Here is a 19,782-nt window from a genome sequence, read left to right as displayed (position 1 = left end):
ATGAACAGGGCTGCAAGAACTTTTAAAAGTTCCCACCACCATCCCATAATGCACATCGAAAGCATCATACATACATCACTTGTGACAGGGTAAAACGTCAGAAAAGGGGAAGGTGCAAGGGGCATTAGCATACAGGTAAACAGGAGGTAAACAGGATTAACATAAGGTAACAATGCACGATTGATAAGCAAGTACCAGTAAGTATCTGGGAGGGGATCCTTGAGTACCTGGCGGGGAAAAACAATGGGTCCAGGTGTGAGTATTGCCTCTGGCTTCGGAGGGTTGGGAATGGCAGGAGATGGTACCTGAATGGATTATGGATATGCAGAGGAGCACCACCCTGGCTACCTGACCTCTTGCTTAAAGGATTATGGCTGTTCCCTGCATCCCTGAGAACCCTTGGCCAGAGTAACAAAAGGGGGTTTCATTTAGAAATACAGATACATGGTATTCATTCATAAAGAAATATGGTTACATAGAGTCTCAGGCAACAGAGAAAGGGTAGGAAAGGGAGCCTTTATTACACAGGGCTCGATCCCGAGGGGGTTCGTGTTGGTGCGATACTAGAGTGGTGTTGTAGGATCAAATGGGGTCCCCTTGAGGGCATTTGTGCCAATCTTGATTCCCAAATGAAGCCTCGTTTGGGTGCCCCCCCCATAAAATTCCCTAGCACCCTTGGTTATGCCTAGCAAAGTTCCTGTAGCAAACAGAGCTCCAGAGAGGCTGCACAGGAAGGGGAAGCGGGATGCAAATGCGCACTGAGGATCCAGGAGAAAAATGGGCAGGAGACACTGGGGCTGCTTTGTACCCCAAAACAACAGCAGGTAATGGGAACCTCTGGGTTGTATTCCAAGGACCAATCCAGGGCTGATCAAAATAACTAAAAATAAAGGAGTAGCTCTGGGTGCCTGGCTGACTCACACACAAGTCACTGGTGCTCTGCCTCAAGGGGAGCCACCCAGAGTGGCTGGGAAAACCCAGCCAGATGGGCATATTATTATTATTATTATTATTATTATTATTATTATTATTATTATTTAGTTATGGCCCTCCAGTTCATACTGGATGCCTAGCAAGCAATTTAAGTCTATAAGACTCCAATAAACCATCTGGTCCTCTAGTTATTCTGAACAGGCAGGTCCCAATCCACGTATGGTAACCACTAACTATTCACAGCCAGTACCCCTTGGTACAGATTCATATCTCCTTCACATTAAAATATGTGTGCAGTAAGAATAGAACTGGGAAGTACAATATGCCAACATGGATCGTTCCTACTGCCTCCTTTGAAATGCTTCTCAAAGGGGGGGGGGACACCAAAATCCTTGTTGCTGACGAAAGCATTGAACAATGTTTGATTTTGTTCTTCCAAAATAGAAAGAAAATGCTGTAGATAATTGTAATTTTCCAGGGCTACTTTACTTTCAAAACACATAAGGCAGGAATTCCGCCACTGTTTTTGGTATATACTAGTTTATAGACTATAACCAGTTCTTGTATTTTAAAAGTTTGATACTTTAAAAGTATCAAAATACACTGAATATCTGACCTTTTTGAAATAAAATAAAAAGTGGGTTTTTTCTCCTCATCTTCCCTAACAAAAAATAAATTCCTTCCAGTAGCACCTTAGAGACCAACTAAGTTTCTTTGACTGTGTCGACCACAGCAAACTATGGCAAGTTCTTCTTCTTTTTAAAATAATTTTTATTGATTTTTTGACATATGACAACAAAACATACATCACACACACACCAACCCCGGCACCACCTAAAACAAAAAACAAGTTCTTAAAGAAATGGGAGTACCTGATCACCTCATCTGTCTACTGAGAAGCTACAGTTAGAACTGGATATGGAACAACTGATTGGTTCAAAATTGGGAAAGGAGTACGACAAGGTTGTATATTGTCTCCCTGCTTATTTAACTTATATGCAGAATTCATCATGCGAAAGGCTGGACTAGATGAATCCCAAACCGGAATTAAGATTGCCGGAAGAAATATCAACAACCTCAGATATGCAGATGACACAACCTTGATGGCAGAAAGTGAGGAGGAATTAAAGAACCTTTTAATGAGGGTGAAAGAGGAGAGCGCAAAATATGGTCTGAAGCTCAACATCAAAAAAACCAAGATCATGGCCACTGGTCCCATCACCTCCTGGCAAATAGAAGGGGAAGAAATGGAGGCAGTGAGAGATTTTACTTTCTTGGGCTCCTTGATCACTGCAGATGGTGACAGCAGTCACGAAATTAAAAGACGCCTGCTTCTTGGGAGAAAAGCAATGACAAACCTAGACAGCATCTTAAAAAGCAGAGGCATCACCTTGCCGACAAAGGTCCATATAGTTAAAGCTATGGTTTTCCCAGTAGTGATGTATGGAAGTCAGAGCTGGACCATAAAGAAGGCAGTCAGAGACAGGAGGGGCGAGGCTCTTGTGCTCAAATCCTGCTTATGGGCGGGGCTGGCCTGCCCATTTGACGAGGTGGCAGATTCCACCCAGGGCAGCAGGCCCCAATGTCATTCTTTCCTCTTCTCCCTTGTTCCTGATGCAAATCTTCCCTGGCCCCCTTCTTCCCTGGTTGTAATCCAAAAAAAAAAATGGGTTGTAATCCCAAAAAAGGGACACACATTTTAGGGTATCTGAAGAAGTGTGCAATGTGCATGCACAGGAAAGCTCATACCAATGACAAACTTAGTTGGTCTCTAAGGTGCTACTGGAAGGATTTTATTTATTTTTTGTTTTGACTACGTCAGACCAACACGGCTACCTACCTGTAACTAATTCAATGTAAGCTGGCAAATCTCTCTCTCTGTTCCATGCCAGGTTTCCTTCTGTGTTTTATAATGATCTTTAAATGGGTTCATTACTCCATTAAAAATGACAGTTCATCATATAACCAGGATACCTTGTGTTGTGTTGTGTTGCATTTTAACTTTGGCTGCTGCTCTGAGGCTTTCTGTAGGAATAGCTTTGAGTTGGGTAAAGAGGTCAAGATGGAATGTGTAAAACACAAAATCCCATTGATTGTGTTTGCCATCCTTCTAAAATTCATTCTGCATGAATGCTAGTCTGAATAATACTTTATTGTTTATCACATTCCTCGTGAAGAATTCAAAGTCTTGTGAATGTTCATGTGAATATGCTTGTGCAACTGTTTTGGAAAGAATCTTTCACATCTTCCTAACTACCTTATTTCCTGCTGCCTATTTACATTGCTTGCTTTCCAAAATCCATTAAGCTGCTAGATAAACAAAAAAGCATGTCAAGTTCAATACAGCATAAGAATTACTGTAACAGACAGATTTGGAGGGGTGCAGGGAGAATGGGGCACAGCTGAGTGTCAGAGCATCACTTTGCATGCAGAAGCTCCCCAGTTCAAAGCCGTCTCCAAGTAGGGCTGGCAGAAAACTGCTGCCTGAAATCCTGGGGATTTGAACCTGCCTCTCTCTAACCCAACACCAACTTAGTTGTTTGTTAGTCACATGTCTCCTTACCTAATAGGTCCAATGAGGCCTTACAAATAGCGGGGAAGAGAAGGCAGGCAAAATGCAAGGGAGATAATGAAAGATACAGGAAATTGAATGCAGATTTCTAAAAAATAGCAAGGAGAGACAAGAGGGCCTTCTTAAACAAGCAATGCAAAGAAATAGAAGAAAACAACAGAATGAGAAAAACCAGAGATCTGTTCAAGAAAATTGGAGATATGAAAGGAACATTTCGTACAAAGATTACCATAATAAAGGACAAAAGTGGAAAGGACCTAACAGAAGCAGAAGACATCAGGAAGAGGTGGCAATAATACACAGAGGAATTATACCAGAAAGAGATGGAGGTCTCGTACACCCCAGGTAGTGTGGTTGCTGACCTTGAGCCAGACATCCTGAAGAGTGAAGTCAAATGGGCCTTAGAAAGCACTGCTAATAACAAGGCCAGTAGAAGTGATGATATTCCAGTTGAACTATTTAAAATTTTAAAAGATGATGCTGTTAAGGTGCTACAATCAACATGCCAGCAAGTTTGGAAAACTCAGCAGTGGCCAGAGGATTGGAGAAGATCAGTCTACATCCCAATCACAAAGAAGGGCAGTGCCAAAGAATGCTCCAACTATTGTACAATTGCGCTCATTTCACACACTAGCAAAGTTATGTTTAAATTCCACAAGGCAGGCTTCAGCAGTATGTGGACCAAGAACTCCCAGATGTGCAAGCTGGATTTCGAAGAGGCAGAGAAAATGGGAGTGTCTGGTCACCTCATCTGTCTCCTGAGAAATCTCTATGTGGGACAAGAAGCTACAGTTAGAACTGGATATGGAATAACTGATTGGTTCAAAATTGGGAAAGGAATACGTTGTATATTGTCTCCCTGCTTATTTAACTTAGATGCAGAATTCATCATTCGAAAGGCTGGACTGGATGAATCCCAAGCTGAAATTAAGATTTCCGGAAGAAATATCAACAACCTTAGATACGCTGATGACACAACCTTGATGGCAGAAAGTGAGGAGGAATTAAAGAACCTTTTAATGAGGGTGAAAGAGGAGAGCGCAAAATATGGTCTGAAGCTCAACATCGGGGAAAACTAAGATCATGGCCACTGGTCCCATCACCTCCTGGCAAATGGTAGGGGAAGAAATGGAGGCAGTGAGAGATTTTACTTTCTTGGTTTCTATGATCACTGCAAATGGTGACAGCAGACACGAAATTAAAAGATTCCCGCTTCTTGGGAGAAAAGCAATGACAAACCTAGACAGCATCTTAAAAAGCAGAGACATCACCTTGCCGACAAAGGTCCGCATAGTTAAAGCTATGATTTTTCCCAGTAGTGATGTATGGAAGTGAGAGCTGGACCATAAAGAAGGCTGATTGCTGAAGAATTGATGCTTTTGAATTATGATGCTGGAGGAGACTCTTGAGAGTCCCATGGACTGCAAGAAGATCAAACCTATCCATTCTGAAGGAAATCAGCCCTGGGTGCTCACTGAAAGGACAGATTGTGAAGCTGAGGCTCCAATACTTTGGCCACCTCATGAGAAGAGAAGACTCCCTGGAAAAGACCCTGATGTTGGGAAAGATGGAGGGCACTAGGAGAAGGGGACAACAGAGGATGAGATGCTTGGACAGTGTTCTCAAAGCTTCCAACATGAGTCTGACCAAACTGCGGGAGGCAGCGGAAGACAGGAGTGCCTGGTGTGCTCTGGTCCATGGGGTCAGAAAGAGTCGGACTCGACTAAACGACTAAACAACAACAACAACAACAACAACAACAGGTAATAATGTTTAAAATGAACCCACCTTTTACTTGTTTTCATTTTAACAGCTTTTCAAACCAATCTAATTGCATGTAAGGCTGTCCCTTAAATGCAATGGGGCATGATCTAGTAAACTCTTAGTTAAAACCCAGGTATGTGTTTAGTCTAGTTACAACCTTTATATCCTTTCCTCCAAGGTGCATTGGGCAGCATAAAAAGCCCCCCCCCCACCCCTTTAGCCTCACAATAACTCAGAGAAGTAGAGTTGGCTGAGAGAAAGAAACTGGCCCAAGGGACACCCATTGAGCTGTCTGGGGTTGAGTGGGGATTTGAAGCTGCCTCTCTATAACCCAGCACCAGCTTAGTTGTTTATTAGTCACATTTCTCCTTACCTAATAGGTTTTTGCCACTGAATATGTAGCAAGGGAGTTTGCACTGAGAATGAAAGGTTTGACAGCAAAGCACTGGAAAGGGAGGAGGAGGAAAAGAGAGGCTGGGGGGCAAACTTTATAAGCCGGCCAGCTGTGAGTCAGCAGCAGACACTGCCTGATTGTTACTCTGTGCCTCTCAGAAGTGGAGAGCATTGCCCCCAGCTCCTGTCTCCTAAAATGCGCCACAACGCATGACAGCATCCCAAGTGGTGGGTTTTTTTCTTCTCAGGAACTGTCCTCAGTGTCCCTGTCTGCCCAGCAGCCAAGCTAAGGAGCTGCCTTTCCTCCCCACCACCCTGCTTTCCTGGGCTTCAGAACTTTCTCCATCTCCACAACAGAACATGGAAGACCACTACATCTCCAAACTGCACCCCACAGGGGATTATGGAGCAGGGGTGTTTCTTTTGATTATAGGTAAGTCCTGCCTTTCTGCTCATTCAGGGCTGAGTATTTAGAAGACTTATAGTGCACATAGCAGTGAGGTCTCCATGTTTGACTGTTTATTGCTATAAATTAAAGTTGCTTCTCTCTTGTTTTGGTCCCATGATGTAATGTTATTTTGTCTTCAGAGGGGTTGGAGGATGTGTGGTTTGAGTGTGGATATAGGGTTTTTAAAGGTTTTTATTGTTAGGTTTTTTCTGGAAGCTGAATACTTTCTGAGTTGTATATTTGACTGTTTCATGCATTACAGAAAGACACATGCATGATTTAGCAGGTCATTCAAAATTTAGTTTAAATCAGCCTTCACCAATCCCGTGCCCTCAAAAATGTTTTTATTTCCCTGCTTGGTTTTAATGCATGTATGTGAGGGGTTTTTATCAGTTAGTTAGTTAGTTACCGGGTAGTTAGTAGGTTGCTTTGGGCAAGAAAAAGCAACTAGCAAATTTAATAAAAAAAATCCTTCAGTAGCACCTTAAAGACCAACTAAGTTTTTATTTTATAAAACTTAGTTGGTCTTTAAGGTGCTACTGAAGGAATTTTTTTATTTTGTTTCGACTCAGACCAACACGGCTACCTACCTGTAACTAGCAAATTTAATAAATCACTGTAATAATAATTTTGGACTATAACTCCCATCAGTTGCAGCCAGCATTGCTGTTGTAGTCCAAAATAGCTGGAGGTTGGTCCATGCTGGCAAAGGCTCATATAGATGAATGAAGTTTTGCAGAATATGCTGTTTGGAAGGAGGTTGCAGATGAAAGTCAGCTAAAGCTCATAAGCAGGTTGAGATAAATGCACGTATTATTTGTGATGGTGACAGCTAATGTGCGAAGGATTTCTATGTGCAGCAAAGTTTGTGGACAGGGGCATGACCATGAGGCATGCTGAGGTGCAGGTATCCTACACGGATCCCCTCACACATTCTCTTAATGATGTCTGAATCTCTGTTGGATAAGTGCCATCCAAACTGGTGAAATGAGTGCAGAGACTGAAAAGGTCATATGAAAACTTTTATCTGCGGCGGCTGCAATGGTCCCCTCACCTATTGAAGCCATCACTAGATATAAGCTAGTTTTTGAAAGCTATAATGGGAAGACTTTGCCCTGAAAGATTGGGAAAAAAATACATTCACACTCTTGGGGTGTCGAAGCAAAATAAAAAAATTCCTTCCAGCAACACCTTAAAGACCAACTAAGTTTTTTATTTTGGTATGAGCTTTCGTGTGCATGCACACTTCTTCAGATACACTGAAATAGAAGTCCCCGAGGGGAACCCAGAGGGAAGCCACCCTTTCCTTTTTTCAAGGTGCTCAGGACAACTTCATGTTGACCACAAACTGGCAAGGCAATCCTATACACATCTAGTGAAACATAAGGCTAGTTGACTTCATTGTGACTTACTCTCAGGTAATTGTGTGTAGGAGTACAGCCTAAACCAAGCTTTTCACCAGGTGAGTGCAGATGATACTTAATAGTTTTTACTGAGGCTATGAAACCTTGAGCCATGGCTATCAAGGTTTGGGGTGGAGGAGGGAGAGAGCTTGAATATCGAGACCCACAGAATCATAAGCTTGGGAGTGTCCAGAACCATATTCACGATCACTTCCATGCATTTTGTCTTGTCTGAAAATCTGCTATTGAGCACAGAGTTTGCACCAACAAGGGTGTCAGGACTGGACAGCCTTCTCCCCCTCCCCAATTCTTACTACTCTAGGGATTCACTGGCTGTGGGTCATGAATTTTTTCATTTTGCTGGGTGATGAACTGCACTGGTTTGTTGACTGATTACGAATGCCTGTAAACCACACTGCCTTCCTCCTCCTCCTTTCAGGCATCCTGACAGTTCTGGGGAATTCAGCTGTCCTGGCAGTAGCTGTGAAGCGCTCCTCCCATCTCAGGTCACCTGAGCTCCTGACGGTTAATTTGGCCGTAACCGATCTTGGAATGGCCATCAGCATGTATCCCCTGGCTATTGCTTCTGCCTGGAACCATGCCTGGCTGGGGGGCGATGCAACTTGCATTTATTATGCCCTGATGGGTTTCCTGTTTGGTGTCGCCAGCATGATGACCTTGTCTGTGATGGCTGTAATCCGCTTTATTGTAACCCACTCTTCAAAGTCCAATAGTGAGTAACAAAGCACAGAAGGGTGGCAAAGGTGAAACAGTTTCAAAGCTTTAGACTTCATGTCAAGGCCAAGGGAATAATATTTTAAGGAGGCAATCAGACCTTATATGTGTGTTTATGGATCAGATATATTCAGCATTACTGCAGTAGAGATGTAAAATTTCCGGAAATTTTGAAGCTCAAAACAAACCCCGGTTTTTTCCTGTTTTTTTTGGGGGGGGGAGAGAAAGTTCTTGAAGAAATGGGAGTGCCTGATCACCTCATCTGTCTTCTGAGAAATCTCTATGTGGAAGAAGAAGCTACAGTTAGAACTGGATCTTCTTCTTCTTTGGTGATCACTCGTAGCCGAGTAAGACTGTCTTCCATAAACACGGTTTTAAAAATGAGTCCGTAAGTGACTGTGGAGTCCAATTCTGGATCCACACGTCCTTCCACAGTAGGGACATTGGTTTCCAGGTGGGAGTTGATCATGGTGTGGATTTGCCAAGCATGCCTTCCTCTTGGCACGTTTCTCCCTTGCGTCCTGAGATCGAGTGTCTTCGAAGCCCATGACACCTTTGGTAAAGGCTGTTCTCCAACTGGAGCACTCGCAGGCTAGTGTTTCCCAGTTGTCGGTGTTTATACTACATTTTTTAGATTTGCCTTGAGACAGTCTTTAAACCTCTTTTGTTGGCCACCAACATTACGCTTTCCATTTTTAAGTTCGGAATAGAGTAGTTGCTTTGGAAGACGCTCATCAGGCATCCGCACAACATGACATGTCCAACGAAGTTGATGTTGAATAATCATTGCTTCAACACTGGTGATCTTTGCTTCTTCTAGTACACTGATATTAGTTCACCTGTCTTCCCAAGTGATGTGTAAAAATTTTCGGAGACACCGTTGATGGAATCTTTCGAGCAGTTGGAGATGGTTTTTATAAGTTTCAGAAGCATACAGTAAGGTTGGTACCGGTAGTACAATAGCTTTGTAAACAAGCATTTTGGTTTCCCTGCGAATGTCCCTGTCCTCAAACACTCTGCACTTTAATCGGGAGAAAGCCGCACTCACAGAGCTCAGGCGATACTGGATTTCGGCATCAATGTTGGCCCTTGTGGGAAGGTAACTGCCTAGGTAGGAGAAGTGATCAACATTTTCCAACGTTACACCACTGAGCTGGATTTGTGGCGCTGCAGAGCGGTTATTTTGTACTTGTTGTGATAGGCCAAGCTTTTTGTAAGCTTCTGCAAAGATATTTAGGATGGTTTGGAGGTCATCCTCTGAGCATGCTCACACTACGTTGTCATCAGCATACTGAAGCTCTATGACGGAAGTTACAGTAACCTTACTTTTTGCTTTCAGCCTGCTCAGATGGAAGAGCTTTCCATCTGTTCGATATTTGATTTCTACTCTGGTGGGGAGTTTCCCGTCGACAGAGTGTAGGAACATGGCAATGAAAATAATGTTGGGGCAATAACGCAACCCTGTTTGACACCTGATCCGGCTGTGAATGGTTCACTTTGAGAGCCAATGTTATCTGCGATTGTTGCTGTTATATTATCATGAAGGAGACAAATGATTTACAAATTTATCTGGGCAGCCAATTTTCAGAAGGACAGTCCATGAGGCATTACGATTCACAGTGTCGAAAGCCTTAGTCAGGTCAATAAACAGGGGTTGGTTTTGCTCTCTGCATTTTTCTTGAAGCTGTTGAGCAGTGAAAATCATGTCCACTGTCCCCCTAGAAGGCCGAAAACCATTTTGGGATTCACCTCGGATATTGTTACCAGACGGTTTGCTAAGATCCTTGCAAGAATTTTGCCAGCTGCAACTAATAGAGAGATGCCTCGATAGTTTCCACAATCAGTTCTGTCACCTTTTTTAAAGAGATTGATAATTTTGGCATCCCTAAAGTCTGCTGGGATTTCTTATCTTTCCCTTATTTTTGATGAGCTTGTGAAGTTGTTGTGTATGTTCAATTCCGCCCACTTTGAAGATTTTGGCAGGCATCCCATCAGGTCTACTAGCTTTGTTGTTTTTCATTTGGTTAATAGCTGTATACAACTCTCCCAGATTTGGAGATACTGCAAGCTCATCTCTAACTTGATTTTGCTTTTAGGCCCAAGTAGAGATGTAAATTCTCCAGAAATTTTGAAGCTCGGGGGGAAAAAACCCGGTTTTTTTCAGGGGGAAATGGAAATATTTGGAAAAATTGAAAAGAAAAAAAACACTCTACATTAGCACTTCTTCTTTCTTTTCCAGATTGAAAGACATTCTGTTACTTTAGAAACATAAAATATAACTATGGACAATTTTAATGGGCATAAAATTACCACAACTAGCATATTAAAGATATAGTGTATCCAAACAATTATTACAAAATGAACTTACTTTTAAAATAATATTTATTTGTATTTGTAACAAATGGAGCAACAATCTCCTGAACTGTTTTCTAGTTTATGTGGAACAAAAAACACTCCACAAAACAATTTTTAAAAATCCAGAAGTAACAATTATTCATATTTCCTCTCCACAGTATATTTTCTTCCAGGGCTTTGAGGCCTAGTGAAGCGGAACAGAACGCATAGCATAGCAAACGCATGCAAAAACAAAACAGAAACCTTTTTCTTTTCTGGTGACAACAGCACCTCCTAAAGGAGGAAATGTATCTTGTTCTTGTATTGGAGAGTTCAGTGTGTAACCTAGGACTTGCTTGTCCTCACAGAAATTAGAATCATCTGATACCATACATAATTTTTAAAAATGATTTATAAAATATTTGAACCCCTTATCTTAAAATATTTTATTCATCATGTTAAAATAAAACATTCCATAATCTATTTTTTCTTCTTCCAATTTTTCAGAAAAAAAACAAGGCTTCAGGGGAAAACCGGGGGGGGGGGCACGCATGGTTTTTTCCAGGACTTCACATCTCTATACTGCAGTAAACAATCAGGACAGATATACAGTGTGGCCGTAAATATGTTTTGGGCTGTAAATTGAAATGCATAATACCATGTAGCAGTTGGCACTGTGTTGCTGGTGTAAAAAAGACTATTCTTGTTTACATTGGTTGTGTACCTCTGCTATTAGCCAAAGATAGTTAACCACATCTGGTGACCAATGGAAATGTACTAAGCTTCCCTGAGAATGCTCTAAGGAGGCCTATAAATGTTGTCAGGCAATATACACAAAGGTATCACACTAGACGAGTGTGTTCTAAATTACGGTATGTCTATATATCCATAACTCAAACAGTTACTTTTGAGGGAGATCATGTACATAATGTCTCCACAGCCCAAGCAAAGGCTTACAGAGGATACAGAAGATCCCATGCTCAGTTCTTGTCATCTCCAAATAGAGCCTGGGAAGTCTGAAACCCAGGAGAGCTGGACAACATACAGGGATAATTGCCTTGCAGATTTCTATGCTATTCAAATACTGTTGGTGTCTATAGTCTACCTTTTCTTTTCTTTTCCTAGGTAATACAATCAACAGAAAAGTCATCCATGTTTCTATTGTCTTAATCTGGCTGTATGCAGCCCTCTGGGCCATGTTGCCTCTGCTAGGCTGGGGGCATTACGGCCCAGAACCATTTGGCACTTCCTGCACCATAGCCTGGGGCCAGTTCCACAACTCATCTAATGGGCTTTCCTTTATTCTGAGCATGTTCATTCTGTGCACCATTCTGCCAGCAATTACCATCACCATCTGTTACTTGGGCATAGCCTGGAAGGTTCATAAAACCTATCAAAAGATGCAGAACTTCAACAGGACTTCAAATGCAGCAAAGCTGGAGAAGAAGTTGACATTGGTGGGTATGTGTTGTTGTGAGCAGAGTATTTTTGTATTTTAAAGAGCAATAGGAACACAGTGCTCCTTTGATTCAGACATTGATTTTGTCCCTACAGATTGAACATTATTGTTTGTGTGTGGTTGCCTTCATGTACCGTGTTTCCCCCTTTTTAAGACACCGTCTTATTCTTTTTTTTACTCAAAAAAACCCACGGTGTCTTATTTTCAGGGGATGTCTTGTACCTTAAGGCCTCCTCGGAGGGGCCAGGCAGCTGGCTCGGGGTGCTGCTGGGCGCTCTGTGCGGTGCTGCTGCAGCAGCCGGTTCCAAGCACCAAGGCAGCAGGCTGCTGGCTCAGTGCTCCGCCTGGTGCTGCTGGGCGCTCCGCTCTGCAGCTGCCGGTTCCGGTGGTGAGGTGGCAGGCAAAAAAAAGGAAGAAGAAGAGGCCAGGCCGCTCCGCTCCCTCCAGCGCTGCAGGGTGCTCCGAGCGATCGGCGCTGCGGAGCGCTCTGCTGTGCAGCTGCCGGTTCCGGTGGCGGGGCGGCAGGCAAAAAAGGGAAAAAAAGAGGCCAGACCGCTGCGCTCTGCCCAGCGCTGCAGGGCGTTCTGAGCGCTCGGCGCTGCGGAGCGCTTCGCTCTGCAGCCGCCGGTTCCGGTGGCGGGGCGGCCGGCAAAAAATAATAATTAAAGAGGCCAGGCCGCTGCGCTCCGCCTGGCGCTGCAGGGCGTTCCGAGCGCTCGGCGCTGCGGAGCGCTCCGCTCTGCAGCTGCCGGTTTCGGTGGCGGGGCGGCAGGCAAAAAAGAAAAAAAAAGAGGCCAAGCCGCTGCGCTCTGCCCGGCGCTGCGGAGCGCTCTGCTCTGCAGCCGCCGGTTCCGGTGGCAGGGCGGCAGGCTGCCTCGGGCAGGCAAAAAAAAGAGAGGCCAGGCTGCTGGCGCGGGCGCTCCAGGCGCTCGCTGCTGCTGCAGCAGCCGGTTCCAGGCCCCTCTGGCTGGCTGGGACCCGCTGGCTGGCTGGGGCGCTCGACGGTCTCGTTCTACACGGCATGGAGGTATGCCTTATTTTCGGGGGGTGTCTTATGTTTCACTAATGCTAAAAAATGCTGCCATGGCTTACTTTCTGACTACGTATTAAAAAAGGGGAAACACGGGTATGCATTTGAGTTGCAGAAATTGAGCACCTCCTCTGTTTTTCAGTTGTTTGATTCATTGGTATAAAAGCTTATTGTATTAATGAGAAATAATATTAAAATAAATAAATAAATATTTATACCCCACCCATCTGGTTGGGTTTCCCCAGCCACATACATACTGGGGACTAACTTAATGATGAGCCTGTATACTGCAAGACTCTCAGATCTTACAATGCATGGGCTCATAGAGGAAGCATGTGGTGTATATATTGCTATTCTTTGAGATACTGAGCTCCTGGCATATTTTATTCTATAGGACTATAATTTGAAACAGGTGACATTCCATTATGATGTAAAGCATCTGATAAAGGATGCTGTTGTTCTTAATTTGTTATCCTGATCTTGTGTTATTTTTTACTGCTGGAGGACTGCTGTACTGCAGGGGATACTGCTTTTGGGTCTTAGGATAAAATGAATGGACAGCCCAAAATGAATGCAAGAGCCAATTGTTTAAATATCTATTAAATGTTAAGGCACTAATCCTTCATTTCTCGCTCACCGATTCGAAATACACAGATAGAGAAGGAGAAAATATAAAAAGCCAGCCAGTAACTAATTATAAGTGGTTGTTTTTACAGATGGCTGTACTGATCAGTATGGGATTCCTCGGCGCATGGACACCATATGCCGCAGTCAGCTTCTGGTCAATATTTCACTCCAGTGAATCAATACCGCCCATCGTTACCTTGTTGCCATGTCTTTTTGCTAAATCCTCAACAGCCTACAACCCTTTCATTTACTATATTTTCAGCAAAACTTTCCGGCGTGAAATTAAGCTCCTCCAGTGCTGCTGTAGTCAGAAAGTTTACTTTAGCACCAAGCACACCACCAATAGCCATGTGTCAGTGATTTGGTCAGGAAAGGATAATGCACACATTTCTTCATTCAGAAAGAGAGACAGTGGAGAAGTTCCAAATCCATCAGCTGCAGCTGCAGAAGTCTTATTTGAAAACGTTGCTCCAAAGTCCAGATCATGAAATCTCCCAGGGAAACACTGCAAGGGCAGTAATTCCTATGAGGTTTATAATAAACTGCTTTCAGGATCCTTATGATGAATTCCAAGGTCTCTGTTCTTTATAAAAAAAAGACCTGCCAGCAAGAAATGAGGCATCTCAAGGAATTTTGAGCACATGAACTAAATGAGAGTTTGCTATATTAATAGCTGGCAGAGGAGGTAGTTATGCAGTTTAAAGAGATTGTAATGTTAGTGAACCTGGCATTTGTTTTGTGCTTTTGTTGGACTGTATGTGATGCTAAGCTCAGGTGTCAATGATGGAGTCAAGAGACTTTTCATAAAAGGGTCCAATCTACCCATCTCGTGCATGTCATCTCAATAATGGATTCATGAGGTCACAGAACTGGAAACTGCCCATATCTCCTGTAAGGCCACCAACATCTGACTCTACAGAGGCTATTGAGCAGGAAAAGAAAAGGGTAAATTTTTCCTACCAGGGGTAGGAAATGGATTTTTGTTAATCTGACAAGCAAACAAAGCTAGGGCAACAAGACTGGACCGAAAGGGCAAGAGGCATGTGAACCAACAGTATGAAACAGCAGGACATAATTTCACCATCTCTCTGTTCAGTATCAGTAGCATTTATTTTCAATTCTAATTTGTATTTTAAAAGATCCGAAGTGTATTTCAGATATAATGCAGTCTTATATGCAAAATCAATTTTAAAATTTACTCATTTCATTTAGATTCTTTGATAGATTTTACATACATATGTAATATTGCGGATAATTTCCCACTTTCTTAGAAAGCATAAGGCAACACCAGACATTGTAGATGATTTAACATGAATTCTTTTTATCAACAAATCACAACACATCAACACAAACTATAAAGTTTGTTATGAGTCAGAGGTTTACACAGATTGCTGCCTCATATCCAAGCATTTCTCTTTTTAATTTTTTTTATTGAAACACGCATTACAAACAATACACAAACTTTGCATTACCAAGGAAACACATTCAAATACAAAAATTCCAAATTCCAATATCATCACAGTTAGAAAATTTACACCCATAAATTCATACATTCCCACTTTTCCACCCCCTTCCCACTTCCCCTCACCCATATGTGATCTCAATATCCTTCTTTTTATCCTTCAGTTGTGTTAATATACTATTCATTTATCTTCCGATTCATTTTATTAGTCTTATCTTATATTCCCCTGCACGTTTTACACCTTATCCATCAATATCTCCATTCCAAAGCAGTAGTTCTTCATGTATTCCTGCACACCTTCCCACTCCTTTATTACTTTCTGATTTGAATGGCCTCTGATGCTTACTGTCATTTTTGCCATTTCTACAAACTCGAGTTTGTAGAAATATCCAAGCATTTCTCAATATCATCAAGAACTTGGACAGCTGCCTTTGGGATTTGGGTTCCAGGGCCAAATATATTGGAAACACCAGTCATACAGGAAGTCATAATCCTGTGCAGGAGAAAAACAGACATAAAACATGCACGCAAACTTTGTAAAGTAAAATTCTACAGAACACATGCTAAAAAAGCAGGATTTAGCGATGGCAGGTGAGGAGGTAGTGCACACGGAGAAGAGAAAATAACTTGGTACAGTCATACCTCGGAAGTCAAACAGAATCCATTCCAGAAGTCCGTTCAACTTCCAAAACGTTCAACTACCAAAGTGCAGCTTCTGATTGGCTGCAGGAAGCTGCTGCAGCCAATTGGAAGCTGTGGAAGCCCCGTCGGATGTTTGGCTTCCAAAAGAACGTTCGAAAACCAGAACACTCACTTCTGGTTTTTGATCGTTTGGGAGCCAGAACGTTTGACTCCCAAGGCGTTTGGGAGCCGAGGGTCGACTGTATGCTAGCTATGGGGGAAAACAGTCGTGTTCTCACCTGTGCAAATTCTGCCATGTGTGCAAAGTCCTAGTGACTACAGATTCAAGCAATCTCTGCTCTAGGCGTTATCCTATCTAACATAAAGAATGAAATCATCAAAAGTGGTGAACATTTTCATCTCTGCTCCAAGACAATCAGAGATTTGTGGCTCTATACATGGGGGTACCCAGCGAGGGGCAGGGGGGACAGCTGCCCCCCCAAAGCAAAAAAATTTTTTTATGGTTATAAAGTGATGAAACGAGGAGGCTAATTCCCCCCCCCGCAACAAGGCAAGCACTCCTCCTCGCTTCTTCCCCCCCCCCTCATTCACTCCTTATCTTTAAATCCGATCTTAATCCTTTCAGGCTTTAACTGCTAGCCTGTCCTGAGCAGTCGAAGTCCCCCCCCCCCCTGCTTTGATTGCTAGCCAGGGCCGGCCCTACGTATTTACACTTCCCAGGCAATATAATTTATAAACTCAAGGTGTGTTTTTTTAAGGATAACATTACAACTTCATTTTCCTAAAAATTAATGCTTACAGTGGTACCTCATGTTGCGAACGGGATCCATTCCAGCGGCCCGTTGGCAACATGAAAAGGCCGCAACGTGAAGTGCCGCATCTCTGCACGCGCGTGACGCAATATGGCGCTTCTGCACATGGGTCCGTAACCTGAAAAGACGCAACATGAAGCGGACGTATCCTGAGGTTTGACTGTATTCCACAACAGATTTACAATGTTCAGTAATTGCAAAAGTTTTTCAGTGTTAATTCTAGGCATTTTAAAAAATCACCATGGTAATTAAGTTAACAATAACATCTTATGTCCTTTAGAGGAGAAATTGAGAATTGCAGAATTTTAAATACCCATCATCATTCTTCGCTTCACTCAATTTTGTTTATAACACTTCCATTTTCTTCTAGTCGTGAGGGTGGGGGATGGGGGGGCTCACAAATGGAGTGGCCTGGGGCCTCTCTTCATCTAAATCCAGCCCTGCCGAAGGGTCTTACCTTTTCTGTCTTTTCAAACAGGGGTCTGCAGGGGGGGGGGAGGCAGTGGGTGAGGGGGAGGACTCTGGGAGAGGGACAGCAGTGAAAGAGCTCATCTCAGCCTGGAAAGCCTAGAAAAGAAAGGGGGAAGTGTGAAAAATGGGGCTCATAGTTAGTACTCTCCTGATCTACGTCTCTAAACTGTTTTTTGCATTCATGGCTCTAACCTCACTATCATCACAGAATTCAGTTGCGCATCAAGGTCCCAGCGCACCCCTAGAATAATAAAAACACATTGAGACAGAATTTTAATGGGCAAAGGTTTATGGGCAAAATTTAGGCCACAACTTTATTGATTACAGCAATGTGAGTGGTATTGGCTTAGGCATTGGCAATAACTGTATCTGACTCCTGCCCGCCTTGCAGGAAGTCTGGAAGAGTAAACCACCAACAGAGGGAACTCTGAAGCTCACCCCGGGGTTCCCGCTGGGTCCTGGCATGGCCCTAGCCTCCCAAGCAGACTTCGGATGAGATCCAGACCCACAGATTCCTTTACCAGAATACCCTTGTACCTGGAGGGGCAGGTGATGCCCACACCTCACCTCCCCCACATTTCACTAAGCCAATGCCTATGCACCTAACCTTACAAAGTTGTGACAATTGCTAAGAGGCATGTGGTCCGATGGGAGGTTACACAATATAAAAATGCAGCCTTGAAATAAGTTAGAACAATTTACAGTCGGAAGAATAGGGCAGGCCTTAAAATAGGTAGCATCTGCTTCCTCCAGCCTATCAGGAGAGGGACGTTGACCTGCAAAGAGGGACACCTGCTATGGAGACCCTCTCTTGAAGGTAGAGGGCCTCTTGCTCTGGCTGCCCAGCTAGCAGTGAGGGCATAAAGGAGACATTCTGGGGGATTGCCAGGGGTGGAAGCAAAAGGCTTTGGTTCCACTTGTATGCACAGAAAGCCTTGGAACTGGGGTTGTTGTTTTGCTTCCATTTGGAAGGAATGGGACTTCTTGTTGAGATAGCCCCCCCTTTCTGTCCTTTTGCATCCAGGGGGGAAAGGATTTAAAAGGGGGTGGAGTGGGGAGCTCTGAGCAAATTGACATTTCAACTAATGAACCAATGAAGGCCGAGAAAGAGAAACCAGTGGAGTGCTGTCCCCAAATGCCCCCAAATCTATGAGGGAATCAGCAGAGTTGGAGAAAGCACACAGTGACTGGATACTGAGTCTATGCAGCTAACTGAAGAGGGATCCAAAACTCCTGCCCAATTCATCATCTCCCATGGACCAGGTGAGTGTGACGGTGGGAAAATGGCCTTGTGGGCCAAAGTTAAACAGACCGCTGGAGAGGTTTACTTTGACCCACAAATTGAAGGATCCCCATTTGGTTGCCTGGGATTTGCAGCCATTTGTGTCACAATGCCTGGGTTCCGGTGTCCCTGGAGACGCCAGAGAATTCCAATGTGATGCTTCAGAAGCAAAGCTGTTGGAAGACGGTTGGGCTTTCCACCCTGCTCAGGTGAAGATGTCGCGTTATGGCCTTTACGGTGGAGAAACCAAAGTATATGTTGGTAATCTAGGAACTGGTGCTGGTAAAGGTGAACTTGAGAGAGCTTTCAGCTACTACGGACCATTACACAAAGTATGGATTGCGCAAAATCCTCCAGGATTTGCGTTTGTTGAGTTTGAAGACCCAAAAGATGCTGAAGATGCAGTTCGTGGGCTAGATGGAAGAGTGATCTGTGGCTCTAGGGTTAGAGTGGAGTTTCGCCGGTTTCGCTATGATAGAGCCACAGCACGCCGGCCATTTGATCCCAATAATAGATGTTATGAGTATGGCGAGAAAGACCATTATGCTTATGACTGTCATCGCTATAGTCGTCAGAGAAGAAGCACTTCACGGTCCAGAGGAAGGAGATATTCTCGCTCACGTAGCCGAAGTCGTGCCCAGAGATCCAGGGCTGTCTCTGCTCAGAGATCCCGATCACTCTTCCCTCAGAGTCGTTTGCCATCAGGAAGCCCTCAAAGGAGTGTGAGTCTTGAATTGCAAATAACATGATAGGAAGAATTTTGATTATGTTATTTTAAGGGATTTATTTGGTGTTATTGACAAATGTAAGGATTTTGGTGATGAAAACCTTTTCTAGGGCTAACGCAGCAAGGATCTTGATCAGAGGTCAGCAAACTTTTTCAGCAGGAGGCCAGTCCACTGTCCCTCAGACCTTGTGGGGGGGCAGACTATATTTGGGTGGGGGGAAATGAACGAATTCCTATGACCCACAAATAACCCAGAGATGCATTTAAAATAAAAGCACACATTCTACTCAGGTATAGAAACACACCAATTCCCGGACCGTCCGCGGGCCGGATTGAGAAGGCGATTGGGCCGGTTCCGGCCCCCGGGCCTTAGCTTGCCTTCCCATGATCTGAACCAACAAGGTGATCCATACAAACAAATTTTTAACAAGCCCATGGGGAGAAAGGGGGCTATTGCGAACAAGTATTTAAACTGGGGTTGGGGTGAGGTCAGGAGGGTGTCTCCCCTGCCTCTCAAAAACAGAAAAAAGCCAGTTGCGGCATTCCTATCCTGGAAAGAGATCTTCTCTGAGCCCAATAGCCCACTCCCCAATGCAGGAGAAGAAGTCAAGTTGTTTAGTTGCCAAAGGTTTCTTTATCACCAGTTTCCTTCGTTGGACTGAAACTAGGTCCTTCTCGGGGATGGGGG

The 19,782-nt window shown here is 43.7% G+C and overlaps 2 protein-coding genes across 3 annotated transcripts; both read left to right on the top strand.

The window, feature by feature from the left end:
* The first annotated feature begins 5,787 nt into the window (after nt 1-5,787).
* LOC118082887 (opsin-5) lies at nt 5,788-14,258 on the top strand. 2 transcript variants are annotated; one of them, XM_088665498.1, is made up of 4 exons: nt 5,788-6,095; nt 7,953-8,246; nt 11,708-12,039; nt 13,788-14,258. In XM_088665498.1, the coding sequence occupies exons 1-4, from the start codon at nt 5,873-5,875 to the stop codon at nt 14,184-14,186; spliced, it is 1,248 nt and encodes a 415-aa protein (XP_088521624.1). In that variant the 5' UTR covers nt 5,788-5,872; the 3' UTR covers nt 14,187-14,258. The 2 variants fall into 2 exon arrangements, with proteins under 2 accessions (XP_088521624.1, XP_088521625.1); XM_088665499.1 differs by having other exon boundaries at nt 11,708-12,043.
* A 3,261-nt stretch (nt 14,259-17,519) lies between these two features.
* Nucleotides 17,520-19,224, top strand: LOC148686128 (uncharacterized). Its single transcript, XM_088667434.1, has one exon. The coding sequence runs from the start codon at nt 18,340-18,342 to the stop codon at nt 19,114-19,116; it is 777 nt and encodes a 258-aa protein (XP_088523560.1). The 5' UTR covers nt 17,520-18,339; the 3' UTR covers nt 19,117-19,224.
* The last annotated feature ends 558 nt before the right edge of the window (nt 19,225-19,782 follow it).

This window comes from Zootoca vivipara, chromosome 3, assembly GCF_965207765.1.
Source record: "Zootoca vivipara chromosome 3, rZooViv2.hap1.1, whole genome shotgun sequence".
Taxonomy (NCBI): domain Eukaryota; kingdom Metazoa; phylum Chordata; class Lepidosauria; order Squamata; family Lacertidae; genus Zootoca; species Zootoca vivipara.
This window is presented reverse-complemented; position numbering and strand designations above follow the sequence as displayed.

Excerpts from the sequence above, each read along its gene's own strand:
- LOC118082887 (XM_088665498.1), top strand. The coding sequence starts at position 5,873 with ATGACAGCATCCCAAGTGGTGGGTTTTTTTCTTCTCAGGAACTGTCCT. Across the intron at positions 6,096-7,952 it reads GGTGTTTCTTTTGATTATAG|GCATCCTGACAGTTCTGGGG; the intron begins GTAAGTCCTGCC and ends TCCTCCTTTCAG. Across the intron at positions 12,040-13,787 it reads TGGAGAAGAAGTTGACATTG|ATGGCTGTACTGATCAGTAT; the intron begins GTGGGTATGTGT and ends TTGTTTTTACAG.
- LOC148686128 (XM_088667434.1), top strand. The coding sequence starts at position 18,340 with ATGGACCAGGTGAGTGTGACGGTGGGAAAATGGCCTTGTGGGCCAAAG.